The sequence below is a fragment of the Aythya marila genome (genome assembly GCF_965140915.1).
Source record: "Aythya marila genome assembly, chromosome: Z".
In the NCBI taxonomy this organism is placed as follows: domain Eukaryota; kingdom Metazoa; phylum Chordata; class Aves; order Anseriformes; family Anatidae; genus Aythya; species Aythya marila.
This window is the reverse complement of record NC_139080.1, coordinates 10,258,690-10,278,188: the sequence shown is the minus strand read 5'-3', so window position 1 is coordinate 10,278,188 and position 19,499 is coordinate 10,258,690. Positions and strand designations below refer to the sequence as shown.

The following is a 19,499-nucleotide window of genomic DNA, read 5'->3' as shown; positions in this document are numbered from 1 at the left end:
TCTAGGGCCTGACATGCAGGCCACAAAGACAATGCAGTTTGTCAGGAATACGTAACTGAATGTCTAAGAACATGTACTGGTTGTGTGTGAAGAGAAATGGGCACTTTGAGTTAAGGACGCCTTAGTTCAGAGCTGTTGGGTACAAATCTCCCTACTTACAATGTGGTTATGCCACAAACCACTAGCACAGTTTCATGAGACATTGCCTTTGATGTGAAAACCACCTCCAAAAGCTCCCATTTGTCCCCTTCCTCAGACTGGGAGCTGACTTAGAAAAAAAAAAAAAAAATGCATGTTTGCATTTTCAATCAGGTTGTTTTCCTTATCTGCCTCCCTGCTGCAGGCATTAAGACAATGTCAGCACAATACAAACTGTGACAACAGAGCTTTTCAGCAGCTGAGTTCAAAACTTGGTCGCACAAAGACTTGTGTTGGCACAACCCCTGGGATAGTGAACTGTGATGTAAGGGTCTAGGTGAGGTCAACTTCTTAGTCAGCCAGTTTTGCGGCTGCAGCCTGTGTCTCTTGGAAGCATGCAAAGGCCATGTGTGAAGCCACATGGCAACAATATCAGCTAAAAAGTCACCCATGGGTGCCTAAGATATGGGCCAGAGGGTGGATGTTACAGAAATGAGGGAAGATGGGAACTTTTGCTGTTGAATATTCAGCTTGACTGTTTACTGAGAACCCAGTTTTGTGAAGTGTATTTGCAACAAGGCAGCTTTAACTTGTCTTCAAAGACATGATCCAAGTCTCTGGAGGGAGCTCCCATGTATATTCAAGACAGCTACCCAAACTCACTCGCAGAATTTAAAAGTCTCCTACAAAGAAATGTGCCAGCAGATGCTTCCTGACATTTAATGCTAAACACTCTCTAATGAGGCTATAAACAGCCCTTCACTCCAAAACATATGAAGGAGTAGCACAAGACCCCAGGGAGGGAGAGCTCTGTAGAAATGCAGCTATTGTTCCTGATTAGAATTCAGGCAGGCCTCTCCGGCATTGTTAATTCCAGCTTGATTTGTTCTAAGGCATGTGTCAGATGTTTGTTGCACAAACAGACTCCCTGGTGCTTGCACCACGATCAAAAATGAGAATAAGACATGCAATTAAAGAAAGTGTCACAATCTGAGTCTAAAAGAAGCACATGTCCATGTAATCATTACAGCCCACTGCTGTCGTGAGAGCTTCTGACCATAGTTTCCATTTTCACTTTTGCAATAGTGTGGTTGTCACCTTCCAGTGAATTTCAGGAAGATTTATGCGCCTACTTCCCTTTGGCTGCTGCAAAAAATCTCAGTTTCCCAGCAGTTTGTTAGAATACTAATGACGAGACCTTCAAAGTGATAATTCCTGAGCCTTCTGGAGAAATGGGAAGTTTCGATCATGGCTAAGTACCCACAGAGAAACCTTCCAGTGCTCTGAACTATCCTATTAGCAGTAAAAGTAGAGAATGTTACAAGAAAAGAACATTAGAAGGCAAGAGAGGCATCTTTATAAAATATCAGCTAAGGAATAGTAACAGAAAAAAAAAAAAAAAAAGCCCTGTTCTCAATAGGGTTGAACCTCAGGTCATGTCGTTAGAGGTGTGCCAAGGCTTGTGCAAGCTTTATGATCAGGTTCACCTTCACTTTTCCTGTGACTGAAATTGCCATCATTAACACGATCGATACTTAACATCACTAACGTTACTGGACTTTGAGCTTACAACAGTATAATAAATTGGACTTTCACCCTAAGCACCTAGCTTTGTGCAAGCAAGTAAAAGACCACAAAATGTGCATTAAACTTAAAGTTTAATAAATGGGCACTCCTACGACTGGAAACATTTAAAGCATTATTACTTGTGATTGCTGACTTCTGTCTAGCATTGCCCATCCTGAATTAGAGCTTTAAAATGTTACAAAATACTCTAATATCACATTAATTACAATAGGGTTAATTAAAAGCAACATAGTGCATAAGTGATGAGAATTCTTATCTCCCAAAATGTGCAGCTGTGGCATAATGCTGGGGATGTAGGAATGTGAGAGCATGGAGGCTGCACAGGCAGGGTAAGAGGCGCACAGAGCCTATTCCCTCGCTCTCAAGGGGTCAGCTCCACCTTGAAGGGGTTTTGCTGATGAGAAAAGGCTCACATACAGCGACATCCATGCTAGCAGAGGAGAAAATTCGGCAAAGGACTTTCATAAACCTACCGGATGCTGCGTGTTTCTTGGTTACTGCCAGTGACACTACAAGGGCCTTTGTACTAAGGCTGCCGAGATTCTGGAAGAGGTTTGGGGAAGGCAAATTAAGCAGGAATTATGTTTTTCTGGGATTTTTCACACATTCCTGTGTTTTTCTGAGCAGCTGAATTGTTTTTCCTCTTCTCTGGGGACACTGAGTTAAGCCATTGTCACAAACATACCTGAAAGCCTCTGTTCTCCTCAGCAACAATATTTAGGTTTTTAAAAAGAGGCATCTGACAAATAAGAAAAGGAGGAATGATTTTAACAATGACACACCCAAGGGCAGTTTAAATACACAGGAGAATGAGTTTTAAAAAAAAGAAAAAAAAAAGAAAAAAGAATGTTTTGTTAGCATTGTTTCCTCATTTCCCTACAGGTTTTTGGTGTTCCTGAGTATGTTCCTTGCACGCTGGGGACACTGTTGAAAGATGCAAATTCAAAGCCACTGTGAAGACTCCCGTGATAGCCGCTAGCTACCAAAATAAACCTTTGGTTTAGCTTTGCAAAATCAAGCTTCCTGCTCTCTCCCATCTCCTCTCAATAAAAGATAAAGGCTCGACTTAATAGGTGCCCTACTTACCTAAGGCTTTGATCTCTTGCAACTCTCCGCTAACAGAAGTTGGAAATGATTTCTGAAGGAGCCTCGGCGCGTGTGAATTCACAACCCAGAGAGTCGCTTCACTTTCCAAGAGGGCTGGCTTTAGCACTGCATCACTTCAAAGGAAAGAAGGGAGCTGTTTTCCCTGTACCACTCCAGTTTCCCTCTCCGCTGCCTCTGGACGCTGTCAGCCGTGGCACCTGCGATGTTTCTCAGGACAGGCCCCACGCTGAACTTCTCTGAACCATATCCAGGGAGGGAAATACACTAAGAAAAGGCTTTGGTTTTCTTTGCAGCACCAAAGACAAGTCAGAGCAGCAGCCTCCTCCTGTCCCAGCCCCACCTGCAGCCCCCCTGCAGCAGGAGCAGGCAGTTGTGATGCAGGGGACTGTTTGTGCCCACCCTGATTTAACTGGGGGACTTTGCTTGCTGTCACCAGCCCTTGGCCATACACGATATTTTGAGAGTTTGTATTTCCCTCACACACACCATCGACATTTAACTGCTGTGTCCAGTTCACAAAGGTGACAGCAAAACTGGACACTTGGGAGCGTTTCCAAATCTCCAGCACAAACCACAGCTGCGCTCCTATCCCTGCCCTGCTGGGTCTTGCCTAATACATAATCTCTCCCCACCAGGTGTCATGCTGTGACTCCTACTGGGAGGAAATGTGACTAAATGTTGTTTCTCTGTGTGGATTCTTCAGGTGTGCACTTAGACCAAGGCATGGTCTGGGCAATGGGAGAACGATGGAGCCCTCCGTGCGTGCCACCGTGCACCCAGGGACAGACGAACTGCCACGTGGACAGAGCTGTGCTTCCAGTTATGCCCTCAGTCCGAGTGGTTGATTTAATGTCTCACAGTCAACACGGGGATACGTGCTGTGCCTGCACAGCCCACACCACCGCTGCTTTCCCGAAGAGGCAGGAAAGTCAGCTTGCCCCATAGCATGAAAATTAACCAGTCCAGGCCATTTTCCAACATTAATGTTGTTTTAACAATAACCTGCTATACACAGTAAGGCTCTACCATCCAGTTTCAGATATTTTCCATTAAAACCTTCTCTGTAAAGGACATTTAGCTTGGAACCTAATAGGAAACAGCATTCAGCACGGATAATATCTGACTGGTACGGCTCTGCAGCTCACCTGCCAGTTGTCCTCGAGCTGAAAAGGGACCAGAGGCTTTTTCCCAGATGATCATTTCTCCTGATTTCTGTCATGTCTCATGAGCCTTTGTTCCAAGGCCTCTATAAAGAACTCTTTGTGCTGTATTTGAGCAGTAGCTGTGCCAGACCCAGCTCCTAACAAAAATAATACGATTAACCTGGCACGGAGAGCCTTGCGGTTGGCTGGGGTGGCTCAGGGCCAGCAGAGCTACGCTTGTAGGATCTCATCCCCGTATTTCTGCACAGCAGCCAATTGCACAGTATCACTCTGCCCAAAGTAGGGCCCGTAACAGAGGTAAGCACTTACACAAGTGGCAAAGAACGCATTTCTCCTGGCTAAGGTCCCACACACAGACCAGAACCCAGGCATGTTGGTATAGCAAGCACGTGGGAAATCTGCTCGTGCCGCTGCGCTGCAGATAAAAGGCAGATTGCTCCCACTCTGTTTGACAAGAAAATTTTGTCCTCACTAAATACTTTATGTCAGAATTTTACAACATTCAGTTCTGCAAAATAGTCCGTTACAGAGTTGCTTCACTCCTGCTTCAATCATGTGAAAAGCATGAGGGGGCTGCAGAATCAGACCCTGTATTCTGGCTAAGCAAGTTCACCAAAAATGCTACACAAGTCCTCCAGCATTGTTTCTGCTGCAGAGGTGAACTTTTTGTTGTTGTTGTCCTGGAAATAGATAATGAATTTTCTTCATTATTTTCTATGCCAGTAATAGGGAAAGAAATCCCTGAAGATTCAGGGGTACTATTTTTAGTAGGGGGAAATATATTTATAGGATTCATATTCTACACAGCTATACTCCAATTAGATGATATGAGGAACTAGCTGGGTATAAAAGAGAATGTGTTAAGGTCCCATATCTTTAAGAGATGAAAACATTTCTGTCCTCAGAGGGCTGGCCCATTACTTACAACAAACAGGTAACAGGATTGATTGAGACTCCAACAGGCAAGGCTGTTTCAGGAAAAAGAATAACCTTGTGTATTTGAGAAAGCTGTAGCGAACAGACATTTAAAAGGGAGACTTTGTGCTACCCACAGCCCATGGAGGGTGAACTATTGTTAATCCATCTCTGGTGTTTCACAGGAAAGGTGGGAGAAGGAGACAGATACATTCTGGTTTAGCTTATCTCTAAGCAGCTGTTCAGTGGGATGGAGAGGTCCTTCCAGAAGACTCCTGAAACAAGGAAGCACGGGAATTGGTGACAGTTTGTGAATTTGGCATTACTTCCTTCTTTGGTTTTGGACCCAATTCCAAGATGACTGTCTGGGTCCATGTGGGTTCATTGCAGCAACTAATATTTTTCTGGTAAACCTAGAGCTAGACAACCCCGTCAAATCTCTCAACTTCTTTTGCTGTGACCACTGGACCTCCTGTCATTAGTCTGCATTTACGTAAGAACCAGGGGCTGGAAACCTCAAACCCACCAAACTGACATCAGAAAGCTGAAAACGTCCAGACTTTTAACCAACAGAGCACAAAAATAAGGGTTGATCTCCATTTCTTAGCATTTTACCAGAAAGAGAGGGCATATTTCTTTGGGGGAGGCAAAAGACCTCTCCAAAGCTATTGAACCCAAAACAAAGTTTACTGGGTGATTAGATGGCCCGTGCAATGCAGTAGGTGAAACCAAATGACCAACCTCCTGTCTCTTCCCTGGCTCTAATGCTATGGATGTTAAGCATATTGCAGTCATTACAGGAATATCCATAACAGTCTGTAGTGAACAGGGCAGATGGTGGGGTTGCAAAGTAAGAGAGAGCCAAAGAACTCCAACTCCTCTGCCACTGAAGTAGATGGCATTTTGTTGCTTGAGAGGATTGCTTTTTAAACAGATGCTCGTGATGCTTTCCGCTGATTCATGTTTTTCTGTCAATCTTTTGAAACCAAATTGCATGACTCAGATGAAACCTACAGCGTGTACAAAATTGGCTATAGCATTAACACTTTGTATACCGAAGCTCATCGTATTGGGAGAATGGTGTTTTTTTACAGAACAGATGAGAGCTACACTGGTTTGGGCATGGCCCCAGACAGGCACTAGAGACTGAACATGAGAACTGTCAAGGAGCAAAACACATTTCTTTCTCTCCCATCTCAGCAGCCCACATCACTCAGAGAAAATTTAAAGTGGGATATTCTCAAGACGTATTCCTCTCTTGTCCCCCTGTTCTTTTTCCCTGATTGGGACAGCTACTCCAGGTAGCACAGGCAAAGCCTGAAGACTTTCTCAATAGCAGAAATAAGAGATTCAACATGGACAGAGGCACAGCTCACCTTGACTGCCCAGACAAGCAGTGGTAAGTTACGAAATGCAAGAGAAAAACAGTAAATGACTTTTCAAGGACAGAGAAGAAAAAAGATTCTTCCCAACCAAGGTTCCTCAGCCTTCATCTTTTTTGATGTTATTTTTAGTTAAAAGGGGCATTTGCTGGCATCACTACATCTAAGGAATTTAAGGGTGGTTTATTGCCTATTGAGGTATCTTTTTTATTGTGGAAAGGCTGGAAATGGACTAAGAGGAAGGGGTGGTCACTGAGTGCCATAATGACAATTAACAGGAGACTTTTGGGAAGCAGGGCTTACGAGCATGGAAATCGGTGTTTCTGCTGACATGACATCACAGAAACATTGAAATGGAGTTTAACACTCAAGCTTATGAGTGGAAAAGGTTTGCTACATCATCCTGGAGGTGTGAAAGATTTCTTATATTTCTCATTTCTCAGGACTGCTCCCAGAGAAAAAAAGAAAAAGAAACAAAAAAACAACTGCCAAAGTCAATGTCCTACAGATCTGTAAATCCAAATTTTCCCCCAACAGAGCTTTTATTTTCTTTTCCTACTAAACTTGTCATTTTTGGAGAATTGATTTCATAGGATGCAGCACTAACCAGGTGACTGAAGCCTTTGTACTTAGTTCATTCAGGGAGTAATGGCAAGGGTTTTGTTAATCTGGCCTCCAGCTAAATGAATCAGACGTTCTCCAGCTGTTTTTCCTCATTCCAGTTTCTAGATTGAACTACAAGCTCCCCCTGCAGAAAAACACACAGGGATTGCTCATGCAGTGTTATGGTCAGCTTAAAAAGAGACAGAAAAAAAAGAAAAAGAAAAAAAAAAAAGTAGTTTAGAGGAAGCACTTAGAGTAGCTTCTACGGCTGTTGTACAGTAGTTTAACATGTAGCACTGACTGTGGTCTCAGGCTTCTGCAGATGAACATTTTGCTTCTTCCAAAAGGGGTGAAAAGGGGCTAAAAAATGTTTTTTTTTTTTTTTTTAAAGTTGTTTTAGGTTAAAAAAAAAAAAAGTTTAAAGTTGTTTTAGGTTTAAAAAAAGGTTTAAAAACCTAATGTTCCTGAAACAGTTTCTTTCTTCAAACTTGCTCCCCCCTGCGCCACCAGGGAATATGCTGCTGTTGCTGCCAAGCCTTGAAAAAACCTCGGTCACCATTGTGTGTGTTTATTGCATCCATGATGGTCATCCTCTGAAACTTCCTCCTCTGATGAAACAGATGACCTGACCTAGGCTTGACTCCAGGCAGGCACATAAAAATAATTCCAAATAAGGCTCTGCAGCCTGACAAACTGCTGTGCTTGAGAGCAGGATAAACTGACCATGTTTAGCAGCAACTTAAATTAAAGGCAGCTTTCCGACTTCATCACCTCTTGCACTGTGATACGCCTCTGCGAGTCTCTAGCTGTGACTAGGAGGGACGTAAATCTTAGCAAATAAATTTCTGCTTCTGAAGATGCAGACAGAAAAGGCTTACTTTGGTAGGCTTGATAAACACCACAGGATAACAAAATGGGTCTTAGGAAAGAGTATCTCAGGAAAAAGAAGGATGCACAGTGGGCACTGCGACTGCTGCGTTGTTTATAAAATTTATTCAAATGTACATCCCCTTAGGTTGGTGCACAGGGTTGATATTCTCACTTATCTGAATTAGAGCCAATAGATGGAAATCTTTTTGGCTGACAGTTGTCATTACAGAAGACCAGCAGCTCAGCAATTGGTGAACAGCTGCTATTAATAATTACATTACCAGATGCGACAGCTGACAGATTTTTGTCACCACAAAATCACGATGATGATAAAAGGAGGTGTTATTCTGGGTTTGCTTCCAATAAGCAGTGAAAACGCTAAAAAGAGCAACTCACAGAAGCACTATAAGCCCACAGAATAGTTATTTAAACCATAAATGCAGGGAAAAATAAGGGTTTTAATTTCTGGGGGAAAAAAAAAAAAAAAAAAAAAAAAAAAGGAAAAAAAAAAACACAACACTACACAGGTATTTAAAATCGATTAGAGATCAGTAAGAACTGGTTAAATTCCACCTAAGCTAACCTTGCCAAGGGAGCAGAGATAATATAATGGTTCTTTGAGGCACAGCGGTTAAGATAACAGAGGAAGGAAGAGGTGCTATGTACTTTTTCATAGCCAAAATTGAAGCTGGAGCTTTGCTCTCAAAGGGAAATCATTACTGGGCTGGAAGAAGTCTTTGACAGTTTGTAATGAGCACTGCAGGCTGGGGCTGCCATCACCCCGAGTGCTTGGGGGTGAGATGAGCATCTCCAGATAAAATCTTTGATCTCTGAGTATTCTGAATCTTATCTGATAGTCCTTGAAATGTCAATATGTTTACATTAATTATCACATTGTGTTGTTTTGTACTAAAATAAATAATGCTATGCTTCCAGACTTCTGCTTGTCATCTATAGGCTGCCAGAAACAATCACTCTTCCTTCCGGATGCAAAAGTGCTCTGTTTTTTCCTTTTCATTCGGTGTGTTCTGCAATGCATGAAGGGTGCTAAGGAACCATCTCCAGTGTCTCACGACCTTGCCTTTGCTCAGTGACAGGCAGGATGGATGGCATGGACTTCCTCAGGTCAGACTGACACCACGGCCTGGGATTAGGCACTGTTTGTATCTGACTTGGACACGTTTAGGAGTGAGGAACTTGCTAAAGTGGTTGTGGTGTTGTGGCCCTGTCTTGTAGCTTCATCATGGTTCCTTGAGATTTCGAGGTTGGTGGAGGATTCCTGTGTTGTTCTGGTCCAAGGGGGAGCAGTGTGGATGTTCCTGTTCCTCTTCTGAGTCTAAAGGCCTGTTTCATGGTCTTGGTTGACTGAGGAACAGGCTGCAAGTGAACCCTGTAGCCCCTTCTGTCACATGCTCTTTTTCAGGAAGGGGAAGGTCAAGAACAGTCAGATGAGAAAAAATCCCACAAAAGAAGAACTTCGCCTCAGAGAGACTGCCCATCTGAAAGAAACTGCCTGAGACAGAGCAAGGAAATAGAAAATACTGCGTTATGGTAGCCAAAACTCAAGAGGGCTTAAGCACCTCCAGTTCCTCGGGATGCATCAATTCCAGGAGAATCTTCTGAGAACACTGAATGTGGAACTGGAGGTCTGACAGCCTCCAGGGTCATTTCATCAGTGAAGGTGGAGGTTCTGCGTGGGAGAATAACACACAAAATGTATAATGCTTCTTAATGGGGAAACAGCCCAAGTGAATTCCAACTTCTCAAGCTGATCTGAAAAAATGTGCAGTGCTTTAGGAAAAGTCTTGAAGGAAAGAATAAAAAAAGGCAAGATGGGAAAAGAGAAAAAAGGCAACATGGGTTTGACAAAAGTAGAACATGCAGGTCTGACTTGACCTTTTCTCTGATAAATGATTTCCTAGCTCTAACCTGCCAAAGGTGTGCATTTCTGTAAGCTGGCTTCATTGATTCTGAAATGTCTTGGGACCTGCTTGCAGAGAAGCTGGAGTTGGTGAATGAATTCATAGGTGACATAAAGGAAACAGGCTGAGCAATGTGAGAAGCCCATAAGGTCAGGGAGGGATAATGAGTTGTTTTAAAGCTAGGGAAAAAAGTGATGCTTAGAAAGGCTGCATATCAGAGCAGATGCATCTATGCACAGATGACTGCAAAATGGAGAGCACTTCTTATGAGCAGAAACTTTGCCATCTCTGCTAAACTGGACAAAAGCTATGCTATCAAAGCATCAGGAGCTAGGAAAAAAACCTTACACTAAACCACACTGTGGTGCAAGAACAAGTATTTCTGGGTTGGCCATAAATCACTGAGACAGCAACTGTGAAGATTACCAGATATTGGAGAACTGAGGTTCTGAAGAATCCTCCAGACATAGCTGAATCCTTGTCCCCATTCCTGGTTTGGAAAAGGATGTTGTGGGGTTATGCCACAACCACCGGGGAGGGCTCAGGCCCCCAGTGTATGTTCAACCAAGTACTAGGGACTACCACCAGCCTCATTAGCTGCATTGAACATGTTCACAGGTTTTACCTGTATGGAACCAGAGTCTGGACTTCCTCCAGTGCCACTACGTTGCCTCTTCCCTCCTTGCTGCTACCCAGAAACTGGAAAATTGAATGCTGTCCTTGAAATGCCCACAGTATACTTGGTACGCCCTAGTCTCTCCCCAGAGCCTCCTCCTCACCTCCCACCTCCTTGCCTTCATCCATCAACTTGCAAATCTCTTCCAGGAAGACTGATAAAATGCCTTCCCCACCTCTGCCCTTAGGTCTCCACTCTCACATCACTCACCCCGAAACACAATGTCCTTTCCTGTAAGGCCATTCTATCCCCATCATGTGTCACAAGCAAGCACCAATCCTTTTGAGTCCTTCTATGTTACACCTCCAACTATTTTTACGACTGTGTGTCACAGTCCTGAGTTGGTCACAGCTTTACAAGGCAGTTTCCTGAAGATCAAAAAGTCTGTTAATCCAAAAGCCAGGCGTGCTTTCCTTCTATTCATGGAAAATGATCTCATCTTTTCAAATAATGGCTGGGAATAAAAAGATTTTTAATACTTCTCTGCCATTCGCTGAAACTCTGTAGAGTGGCTCCTTTCTCTCAGGTTTGTTCTAGCTCTGACTTACCAAATTGCAGCCACCTCTTGAACTTTCCATTCAGGTTCCTACGAAATGTGTCCCTGTCATCTGGGGTGTCTGGCTGCGCGTCTGCTCCCTGCTCCTCCCAGAGCCTGTCAGGATCCTCTGCTGGCAGCCTGGAGGCTTTTTTGGACTACTGAATTTATAGCACCTAAAATTAGGAACAAACTGCTACCTTCAAGAGGCTTCCTTCTGGAGCACCTGGTCTGCATCTTGAATGCTGGATGCTGCTCTGGTCCTCGTGTTCCTGATCCTCACAGCTCAGAAATGGCCCATGTTAATGGAAAAAGATTCAAAGAAGGGCAGCAAGGATTATCAGAGGTTTGGGATGGCTGAATAAACTGGGACACTGCAGCCTCCGAACAGCAATGACTATGGGGTGGGGTGTGATACACATTTACAGTATAGTAGCCCCAGTATGGGTGGGTAGGACCAACACTGAAGCATCTTTTTGGACAAAAGAATAGCGGGCATCAGATTAAATTAGTTGGAACCATTAGGTCTTCACAAAACAACTTGTAAATCCATGGAACTCCTTTTCAGGACTTAAAAGATGGGAACAGGAAAAGGATAAGCTTAGGACTTACTAAAGAGAAGTCACGGACTCAGAAACATCCCAAGCTAAACACTGCCAGCACCTTAAAGTGCATTATTGGTTTACCCTGTTCTTACTCTTCCCTGGCCTTGTAAATGCTTGTAACCACTCTTGGAGGCACAATTTGCATGAGATGGACTCTTGGTCTGAAATCAAACTGCAGTTCCCACAGATTCAGCAAAAAGCCCGAGGGTAAGCACAGTCAGACCAGCAGCAGAATTCCCCCGCTTGCCTTCAGCATCCAGCTCATCTCTCACCCCTTTCCTGTGCCTTTTGAAGTTAGTGTTGCAACACCCCACACACTCCTGCTGCATTACCACTGCTGGTGCTTGTCATCTTTGTCACGATGTTTCCAACCCAGGTACATCAGGTTTTTCTGTTGTTTTTTGTTTGTTTGTTTTTTAATATAAACATACTGTTTAATTAATATAAACATTTACATAACGTTACATAAACATTATGTAAACATAATTGTCCTATATATTTATATAAAACATATCCATTTTACATATTTATTATGTATAGGTAGTTTTTTACACACACACAGTGTATAGTCTACATCCAGCTGTCATTTTGGGGAGTGTTCAGACGGAGTGAAGAGAGCCACGTGCACAACACCCTATTATTGCCGCAAGTACAAAGGAAAAGCCTGTGGTTGCAGCTCAAGTCTGCATGATTTTTCAGGCAGGAAAGACAATCTGAAAGTGTCAAGAATGAATGTAGACCCAGGAAACAATCCCAAATGGGCAGTTTCAGACAAACGTGTTACAAAAGCAACACTTACGGAAACTGATTCTGCAATTAGGAAGTTCACAAACTTGGTTTGCAGGACAAGTGCCAGACTGGTGGATAAGCTATATATTCAGGAGCCTTGGATTCCCAGCTCTATTAAAAGTAGCCAAACCTTTTGCCCTGCCCAGGCCTCTTCCTCCTGGATACAGATAATGCTTGTCCTTTGAATAGCTCTTTATTGATTCCTCTCCACTGCAGTGCTCCCTGAAGCAGTGACTGGTGAACATACCAATGAGTTGGAAATTTGTGTCCATCTAACTGTATTGAAGTAGGGCTTTGAAGTTGTGCTTTAAACAGCATATCACGTGCTATACCATCAAACTCAGTGACTTCCCCCCATGATGAAGCTAGAAACAGAAATGCAGCTACATGCTGGACCATTAGGTAGCTGAGTTACATGTAGTCACATTGCTAAGCATGCTACCCAAGGAAAAGATCTCAGAACACAAAAATTGAGGCCTGCATCATCATGAAATATCAATCGCAGAGTTATTTGAGCTTGTCTGCTTGAAATTGGCAGCATCCCCAAAAAATGAGAGGGAGTAATTTACTTGACAACAAGAAGGTTTATTCTTTCATCTCATCAACATCATCTACACAGTATTAATGCTCATATCAGGCTGAAAGCTACGAATCAAATTCGGTATACATTATTTTTCTTCACGTGTTATCTGTAAAGTACTGTACTGCCTGCCTGAGTCTTTCCATTTAGCACCGTCAGGAGGCTACCTGAGTACAAAGGAAACTTGACTTAAAGGCAAGAAAGGAAAACAAAAGGAAATAAGTTATTCTCTATGCTTTCCTGCAATTTCTCAGTGCTCTATCAGAAGCCACGAACTTGAGGAAAAGATGTCAAAGACAGAGGCACTCCACCATGGAGAAAGAGGGAATTGTCTAGCTCATACCCCATGCTGGGCATCTACAGTACTAAAGAAAAAACTACATACTAAATGAGAGTAATTTGCAAAGATGCAGTAGCGATTCTAACCTACATGATTTAGCAAATCCAATTACAGTTACACTTCAATAGACAACTCCAAATGCTGCTAAAAGAGTTTATTAAAGACTGTACTAACAGTTCTTGTAACAATGGCACATACAGCGATTCAAAATCATGACAAATAGCGTGAAGTTTTGAAGAGCATTATTATAAATACACCATGGACAAGAACAAAGCAGATGTGCAGTCTCTGAACTCTATGAAGCAGGCCCATGAAATACAGTAGTCATATCATACAGCTGTACAAGTGTCAGAGAAAATAGAAAATAAAATACAAAAAAAGTCATTCAATACGCAGTCCTTAATTTATTGACAGTTTACAGTACTTTATGGGCAAGGACTGGCTCATTCCAGCTACACTTTGCAGAGTACAAGGGCAGCTGGAAATAGCAAAAATCCCCATCAGAGAGAAAAAAATAATAAAAAAACATACGTCAGTTACAATCACTACTCCGAACCTTCCTTTTTATGAAATTTCAGCCAGAAATTCTGACATCCCTGCAATCAGAACAGTGTTTCATTTTTCAAGAAAACAAAACCAGGATGCTTCTTCAAGATAGTGCAAAAATATTTTCAATGGTATCATTAAATCACAGATTAATGACAATCAACGTGGATCAGCCGCAGCATGGCCAACAGCAGCTTCAAGATCAGAACCAAATTGACTTGCTGCCCCTTCACCAGCACTCAAGAGTGAGTGCTTGCAGAGGGAGAATGTATTGTTCTCTCCCACACAAGCCATCATGTCTGGTTTCATAGTGAGGAATGGTCTCAGCTACTTAAGGTAACAAAATGCTACAGGAAAATTGCAAGTATTAAATTATTAAAAAAAAAAAAAAACACAACAACAAAATACACACAACTAACGAAAGAATATTGAAGTGGAAAAAGAATACAGCAGCCATATTATTTGTCATGGCTCTAATGTTGTTCCCTTCCTTACCACGTCAGTCACAGTAGTCAAAGTATGACTTGTGGAGTTCAGCAGCTTACAGCACCCCCATGGTGATGCAGGATCCCCAGCAGCACACAGGGATTTATATTCTCCAAGACACACCATTTAGATCCAATGGCAGGGCAGCTACAGTCTGCTCCTCATGTGTTGTCTTAGCAGCTTTTTGCTCTAAGACCTTAAGCCTCTCTGCACTTGTTCAGTGATGCCCATGCTCACAGCAGCACATCCGTGGTCATAAATTTATTTGGGGTACATCTTCAGAGAAATTTGCTGCTGCTGTTTTAAGCAGACACCGAGGTGTCACATTGAGACACTGGTGTAATATCCGTGCAAGAACATTCTTTGGCAGCTCCACAGTGCATAAATTTAATGCTTTGCCAAGACCCCAAATCGTTCTTCTTCTCCCAATTTCCATACAGTTGGTTTGTTTCATAGTGTGATTATGTAGAGCCTTTTTAACATCTGCCAGCTTCAGAGGATAAAATCACAGTGCTGCATATCAACAAAACCCAGCATACCCAGCCTGCAATATAAAATAATTTATATACACAAAGCAGAATTTGCATCTTAAATAAGAAGAGATTGTCTCATTCTCTATGGTGTTTTACCCAGCTACTAAAAAATAAATAATTCACATCAGATTGATGGATTGTTTCCTGTACAGCACACGTGCGCTATCAGAGCTGACAAAGACAACATGAAAAAACCTTTTGTAATTAGTAAAAGAGAATTGTTGAACACTTGCACATATTGGCACAAGGCAGAAGAGAAAAGGGAACATTACACAGCTGAGCTCAGGTGCCTTCCTCTGTGGAACGGGACTCAGATTTCAACTTCACAAATTCCCTGGCAACCTCATCATTGGTTCTTTGAGAGAGGATCCTCAGGACTGTAAGTCCAGTCTCATCCATGTGAATCCTGCGCCCAAGAGGGCACCAGCAAGCACAGCTTCCTTTGTCCACTATATCTCTGAGCTGCATTACTGCTATCCCCAGTACTCGATCCTCTCGAGCAAAGCAGTAGTCCTTCACACAGACTTGGAGCTCGTAAGCGTCAGGGCCATCTTCATTCCCCAGTATGCTGAAAAACATACATGAGTTTACTTATAGCTTCTCAGAATATATCAATACCTTTAAAACAAACAAACAAACAAGAAGTCAGCAGCTGAGTAGAGTGCTAGATGAGTTCTACAAAACTCCAGACAGAGAAGTAAAACATATGGTATATGCATATTTTCGTTGTTTCGCTGTTGATAAGGACAACCTGGCTATTTAAAGAGAGAAAAGAAATGACCCTTTCCAACTTGCCTTTGCATACGTGTGTGTGTTAAACTGTGAAATGAACAGAGCAGAGAATATTAAAGCCATGCTAATAGATTTTCAACTCTGACAACTTTAAACAGTTCTGCTTCTGCTAAGTATTGCTTCATTTCAGTAATTAATATTTTAATTAGATGAAGTCTTTGTTAAAGATTCAAAACCTTCCATTAAAGCAACAGCTAATAGAAATACATCCCCAACCTTTTTGATGTTTCTAAAGCTAAAAGGCAAAGAAAAAAAGGCACAAAGATCTCTTCATTTGGAGGAAGCCTGCCTTTTCCCACATCAAATGAAAATTATGTGGCCGGTCCCTCTCCCCTGAGAAATTTACAGTCTTTTTGCTGGTCACCTCTTCTCTTATTCTGAGACTCACAGAGTGTTTGAGGGTGGAAGGGACCTCTGGAGATCAGCTGGTCCAATTCCCCCGCTCAAGCAGGGTCCCCTAGACTTACTCATTTTTACTGTACAGCTGGACGAAGACTAGTTTGTAGCTCCTTTTGTTGAGCCTTCCAAGAAGGAAGATGTTTTTGTAATAATGAAAGCCAAATAAGAAGAGATCAATACTCAGCGTTGAGAAAGGCTGCAACTGCTACCAGATCCAAGGGCTGTAACCTTGGAAACAAAGATGCACAAGTTCACAGAGCATGTCCCACAAGTCAAGTTGGGATAAAAAACACACATAGAGAATAAAAAACAAAATGCATAATGAACTTTTAGCCTCAACTCTATCAACAACAGATACAAAGCTCATTAAAATAATGTAGCATGGTCAAATATGCTGACAGCGCATAACGCTTTTCTGAAAGTGGCCAAAAGACTGCTTGTAAAGAACAAATATCACATCCCACCCACAGCAAAAACTCCCATAATCTAGCTTTTCCTGCCAAGACACCAAACACTGGGCCAAGCTGCTGGTTCAAGTGCTCCTTTGGGTCCTGAGCAGATTGTTTGTGGACACTGGAAAAAACTAACCGTCCTCTGCATCTAAACTTGCCAGATCAGATCCTCAGGCTATTTTTCACACTTACAAGTGAAAAGTTTCATTGTATTTGGGAGCCCAGTTGTTGCTCTTTGACTTTGTTGTGAACTTCCTCTTCTTGTCACTTTGATGGGGCCCAATCATGGTGATTTCGACGAAGGGACGGAACATGCCAGATGTCTGCCACTTCAGGTCGTTGGCTGCCACAACTGGAAAAGAGAGTCACAACCTGCTTTAGAATAAAAGCTCATTTGTTCCCATTGCTCCGGACATCTTTCCGATCTGATGTCCTTTCAGTTCTTTGTTTCAGAGGATCAAGTCCAACCCAAAACATGCAAGCCTCCCAACACATTATGGGCGGGATTATTCTGTAGTACAAATATGCGTTTGTTGTTTATTTTTTTTTCTTCATTTGTTTTGTTTTATTTTTTACTCCTCTGTAAGTTCTGTAAAGGGAATCTAACGCTTGGGACATCACATTGCTCTTGCCATATGCAGAGTCAAGAAAAACTGGTATTCATGCAGCACTGTGCTTAACATTCAGTGCTTAACTCTAGATTGACTGTGGAGTGAGAAAAAACAGGGCATTTTGGTGGCTGATTTTGAAGTCTGTTGAAAAGAAAAATGAGACCGCAGGTAAGACAAACAAAGCATACGAGCTGTGGGTGGTTTCAGAAACCACAATTATTAGCTCTTTATTTCTCATTCTCTCTCAGGTCATTGCAGGAAAACACTGAAACATAGAAAATAGCTGTAAAAGTCAGCTTTTTCATTGCAGTATAGATTTATCCAGGAGAAGGAGGCCTGGAGAGCTGTTTATATATATCTTTAGAGGAAATTAAAGTAGTTAAATATGCTGTATTCATGCAAAGGAGATGAAGGAGGAAGAGGAAGCCTGAGATGAATCATTGCTTTGGTTATTTTCAGAGCAGCAGTTTGGGGATCAATTTGGCCTTCAGGGTGGAGGAGAGGAGACACTGAACTCTTCCTGGCTCTGTGATTTCTTGGTTTACACTGAGCAATTTTGCAACATCACTCTGTCATGCTGCTGTGTTCTCTGCAGCACAAGCTAAACTGTGGGGTCTGGTGAGAGCCATCATCTGATTTTTGTTTACTTCATGTATCGTTGCCAATAAACAATGGAACTGTACATTGCCATGTCATTCACTGGCCTGGACAAGCTCATTTACTGTTCCTCTACATGTTTCTTATGTGAAACTGAAAAACAATTTTGGATTTACATCCTGCAAACTCACACAGCAATATAATGACTTCCAACTGGAAATTTGCCTTGATCCAATAACAGAGCCCAAGCACAACACATGCTTTGTCCTACCTTTCACTGTGACCTTGTGTTCACCAGTTCCTGGATGGGTATACAGGTCGATCTGTATGGACACTTCTCCCACAGGATCATCTACACCAGAGCCTGTTGAAGAAAATGGACACCCCCCATGCATACACAGATTATTGCTTATTGGCATCCATCTTTGCCATGTGGCCTCAGCAGACAATAGCATTTTCACAGGACACCTTCCATAGCTGGCTTTTCAGTGAGCCCTGATAATATAACATCAATGCAATTAACAACAGGCTTGCATGCCCAACAAGCATAAACACTAACTTTTTTTTTGCACTTCACCATAAGAATGACATCCTGTTGAGAATACCAGTAAGAATTTAAAAAGAATTTAAGCTACCTAAAACTTGACAACAGACCCTCAGAGAAAAATGATTTTTCCAGAGGTTCCTTCCAAGCAATTATAAATGCATGCAGGCATTCCAGTGGTGTGCATCAGCATTCCCACCAGCTCATGGAAGTAAGGACACAAATTAAAAAATATAAACCACAACAAAAAAAACATAGAAGTAGTTTAGGGAACAAAATAAAGAGACAGAGATATTAGTGATTTGCACTGAGCCATAGTGCAGTCTCACCCTCCAATAATGTCTCCATGCTGTACATCAGATCAAAGCTGTCATCCTGACTGCCCCCACCTGTTTCCCTTCAGAAGATAATGAGAATCCCTTAACTGTTGTTAGAAAGAAGCACCCAACTTGCATACTCATTTCTCTTCATCAGATAGGCAGGGAGAAAACGAAATGTAGTTTTCAAAGAGGAAAATGTAACGTAATAACAGCAGGAGAACATCACATGAACCTTACAATTCCTGTATGATGATGTTTTCAACATTTTCACTTTTAACCGTAATTATCATGCAATATGGGGAAATGACATTTATCTGGTTAGGAAAATCAAGATGTCATGTAAATTACAGAAGACTGCTTTGCAAAATGAAAATTAAGGTCTTTGATAAGATAGTGAGATTGATTTTACTCTCTCTTTGATAACTGTCAGATCTAAGGTTGGCAATTAGCAATGCAGTTGTAATTGGGATACCTACAGGGTAATTGGATACCTAAGAAGAGCAGCGTTATTTTGTTAATTTTGAGGCTGAGATGCATTATGAAGTGAAAGAATGGGTGTGTTTGATTGAAATTCAAGATAAGGAGCTTGAAAGATATCATTAAACAAACATTTTGATTAGATAGATCTAACATGTCAACTTTTACAAGAACAGTCTGCAGGCAGCAAAAACATTCATTTAAGAAAACAGGAGGTTGAGAGCTAATCTGTGCAATTCTCTGAAGAGAATTACTTGGCACAGAAGAACTGTAGGCAGTGAAAGTCACATTAATATAGGAGTAAAAGTATCTGTGCAAACATAACAATCTCAATTCATCATCTTAGGGGTAGGTTCTCATTCCTGACCTGAGCCCAACAGACAGCCTGTAGGCTGCAACATTTGTACATCATCTTGAATGTACTGTTTTATCTTCACTCAGTAGTGATGTGTTCCCTCTTTTCTGTATCTAAGTATAGAGCTTTAAAATCGGTAGGCTTAATTATTGACCTGACCCATCTGACGGTGCAG

The 19,499-nt window shown here is 42.1% G+C and overlaps 1 protein-coding gene across 3 annotated transcripts in view; it reads right to left on the bottom strand.

Annotated features, from left to right (window-relative positions):
* Nucleotides 1–13,051: 13,051 nt before the first annotated feature.
* The window catches only part of LOC309889908 (protein unc-13 homolog B), a 213,551-nt gene continuing 207,103 nt past the window's right edge, over nucleotides 13,052–19,499 (bottom strand). For all 3 annotated transcript variants that reach the window (XM_082783101.1, XM_082783102.1, XM_082783103.1), the window contains 3 exons: nucleotides 17,900–17,992; nucleotides 16,613–16,772; nucleotides 13,052–15,345 (listed from right to left, as the gene is read on the bottom strand). In XM_082783101.1, the coding sequence (XP_082639227.1) occupies nucleotides 15,060–15,345; nucleotides 16,613–16,772; nucleotides 17,900–17,992 (539 nt within the window). In that variant the 3' untranslated portion in view covers nucleotides 13,052–15,059. The remainder of the gene's footprint in view (nucleotides 15,346–16,612; nucleotides 16,773–17,899; nucleotides 17,993–19,499) is intronic.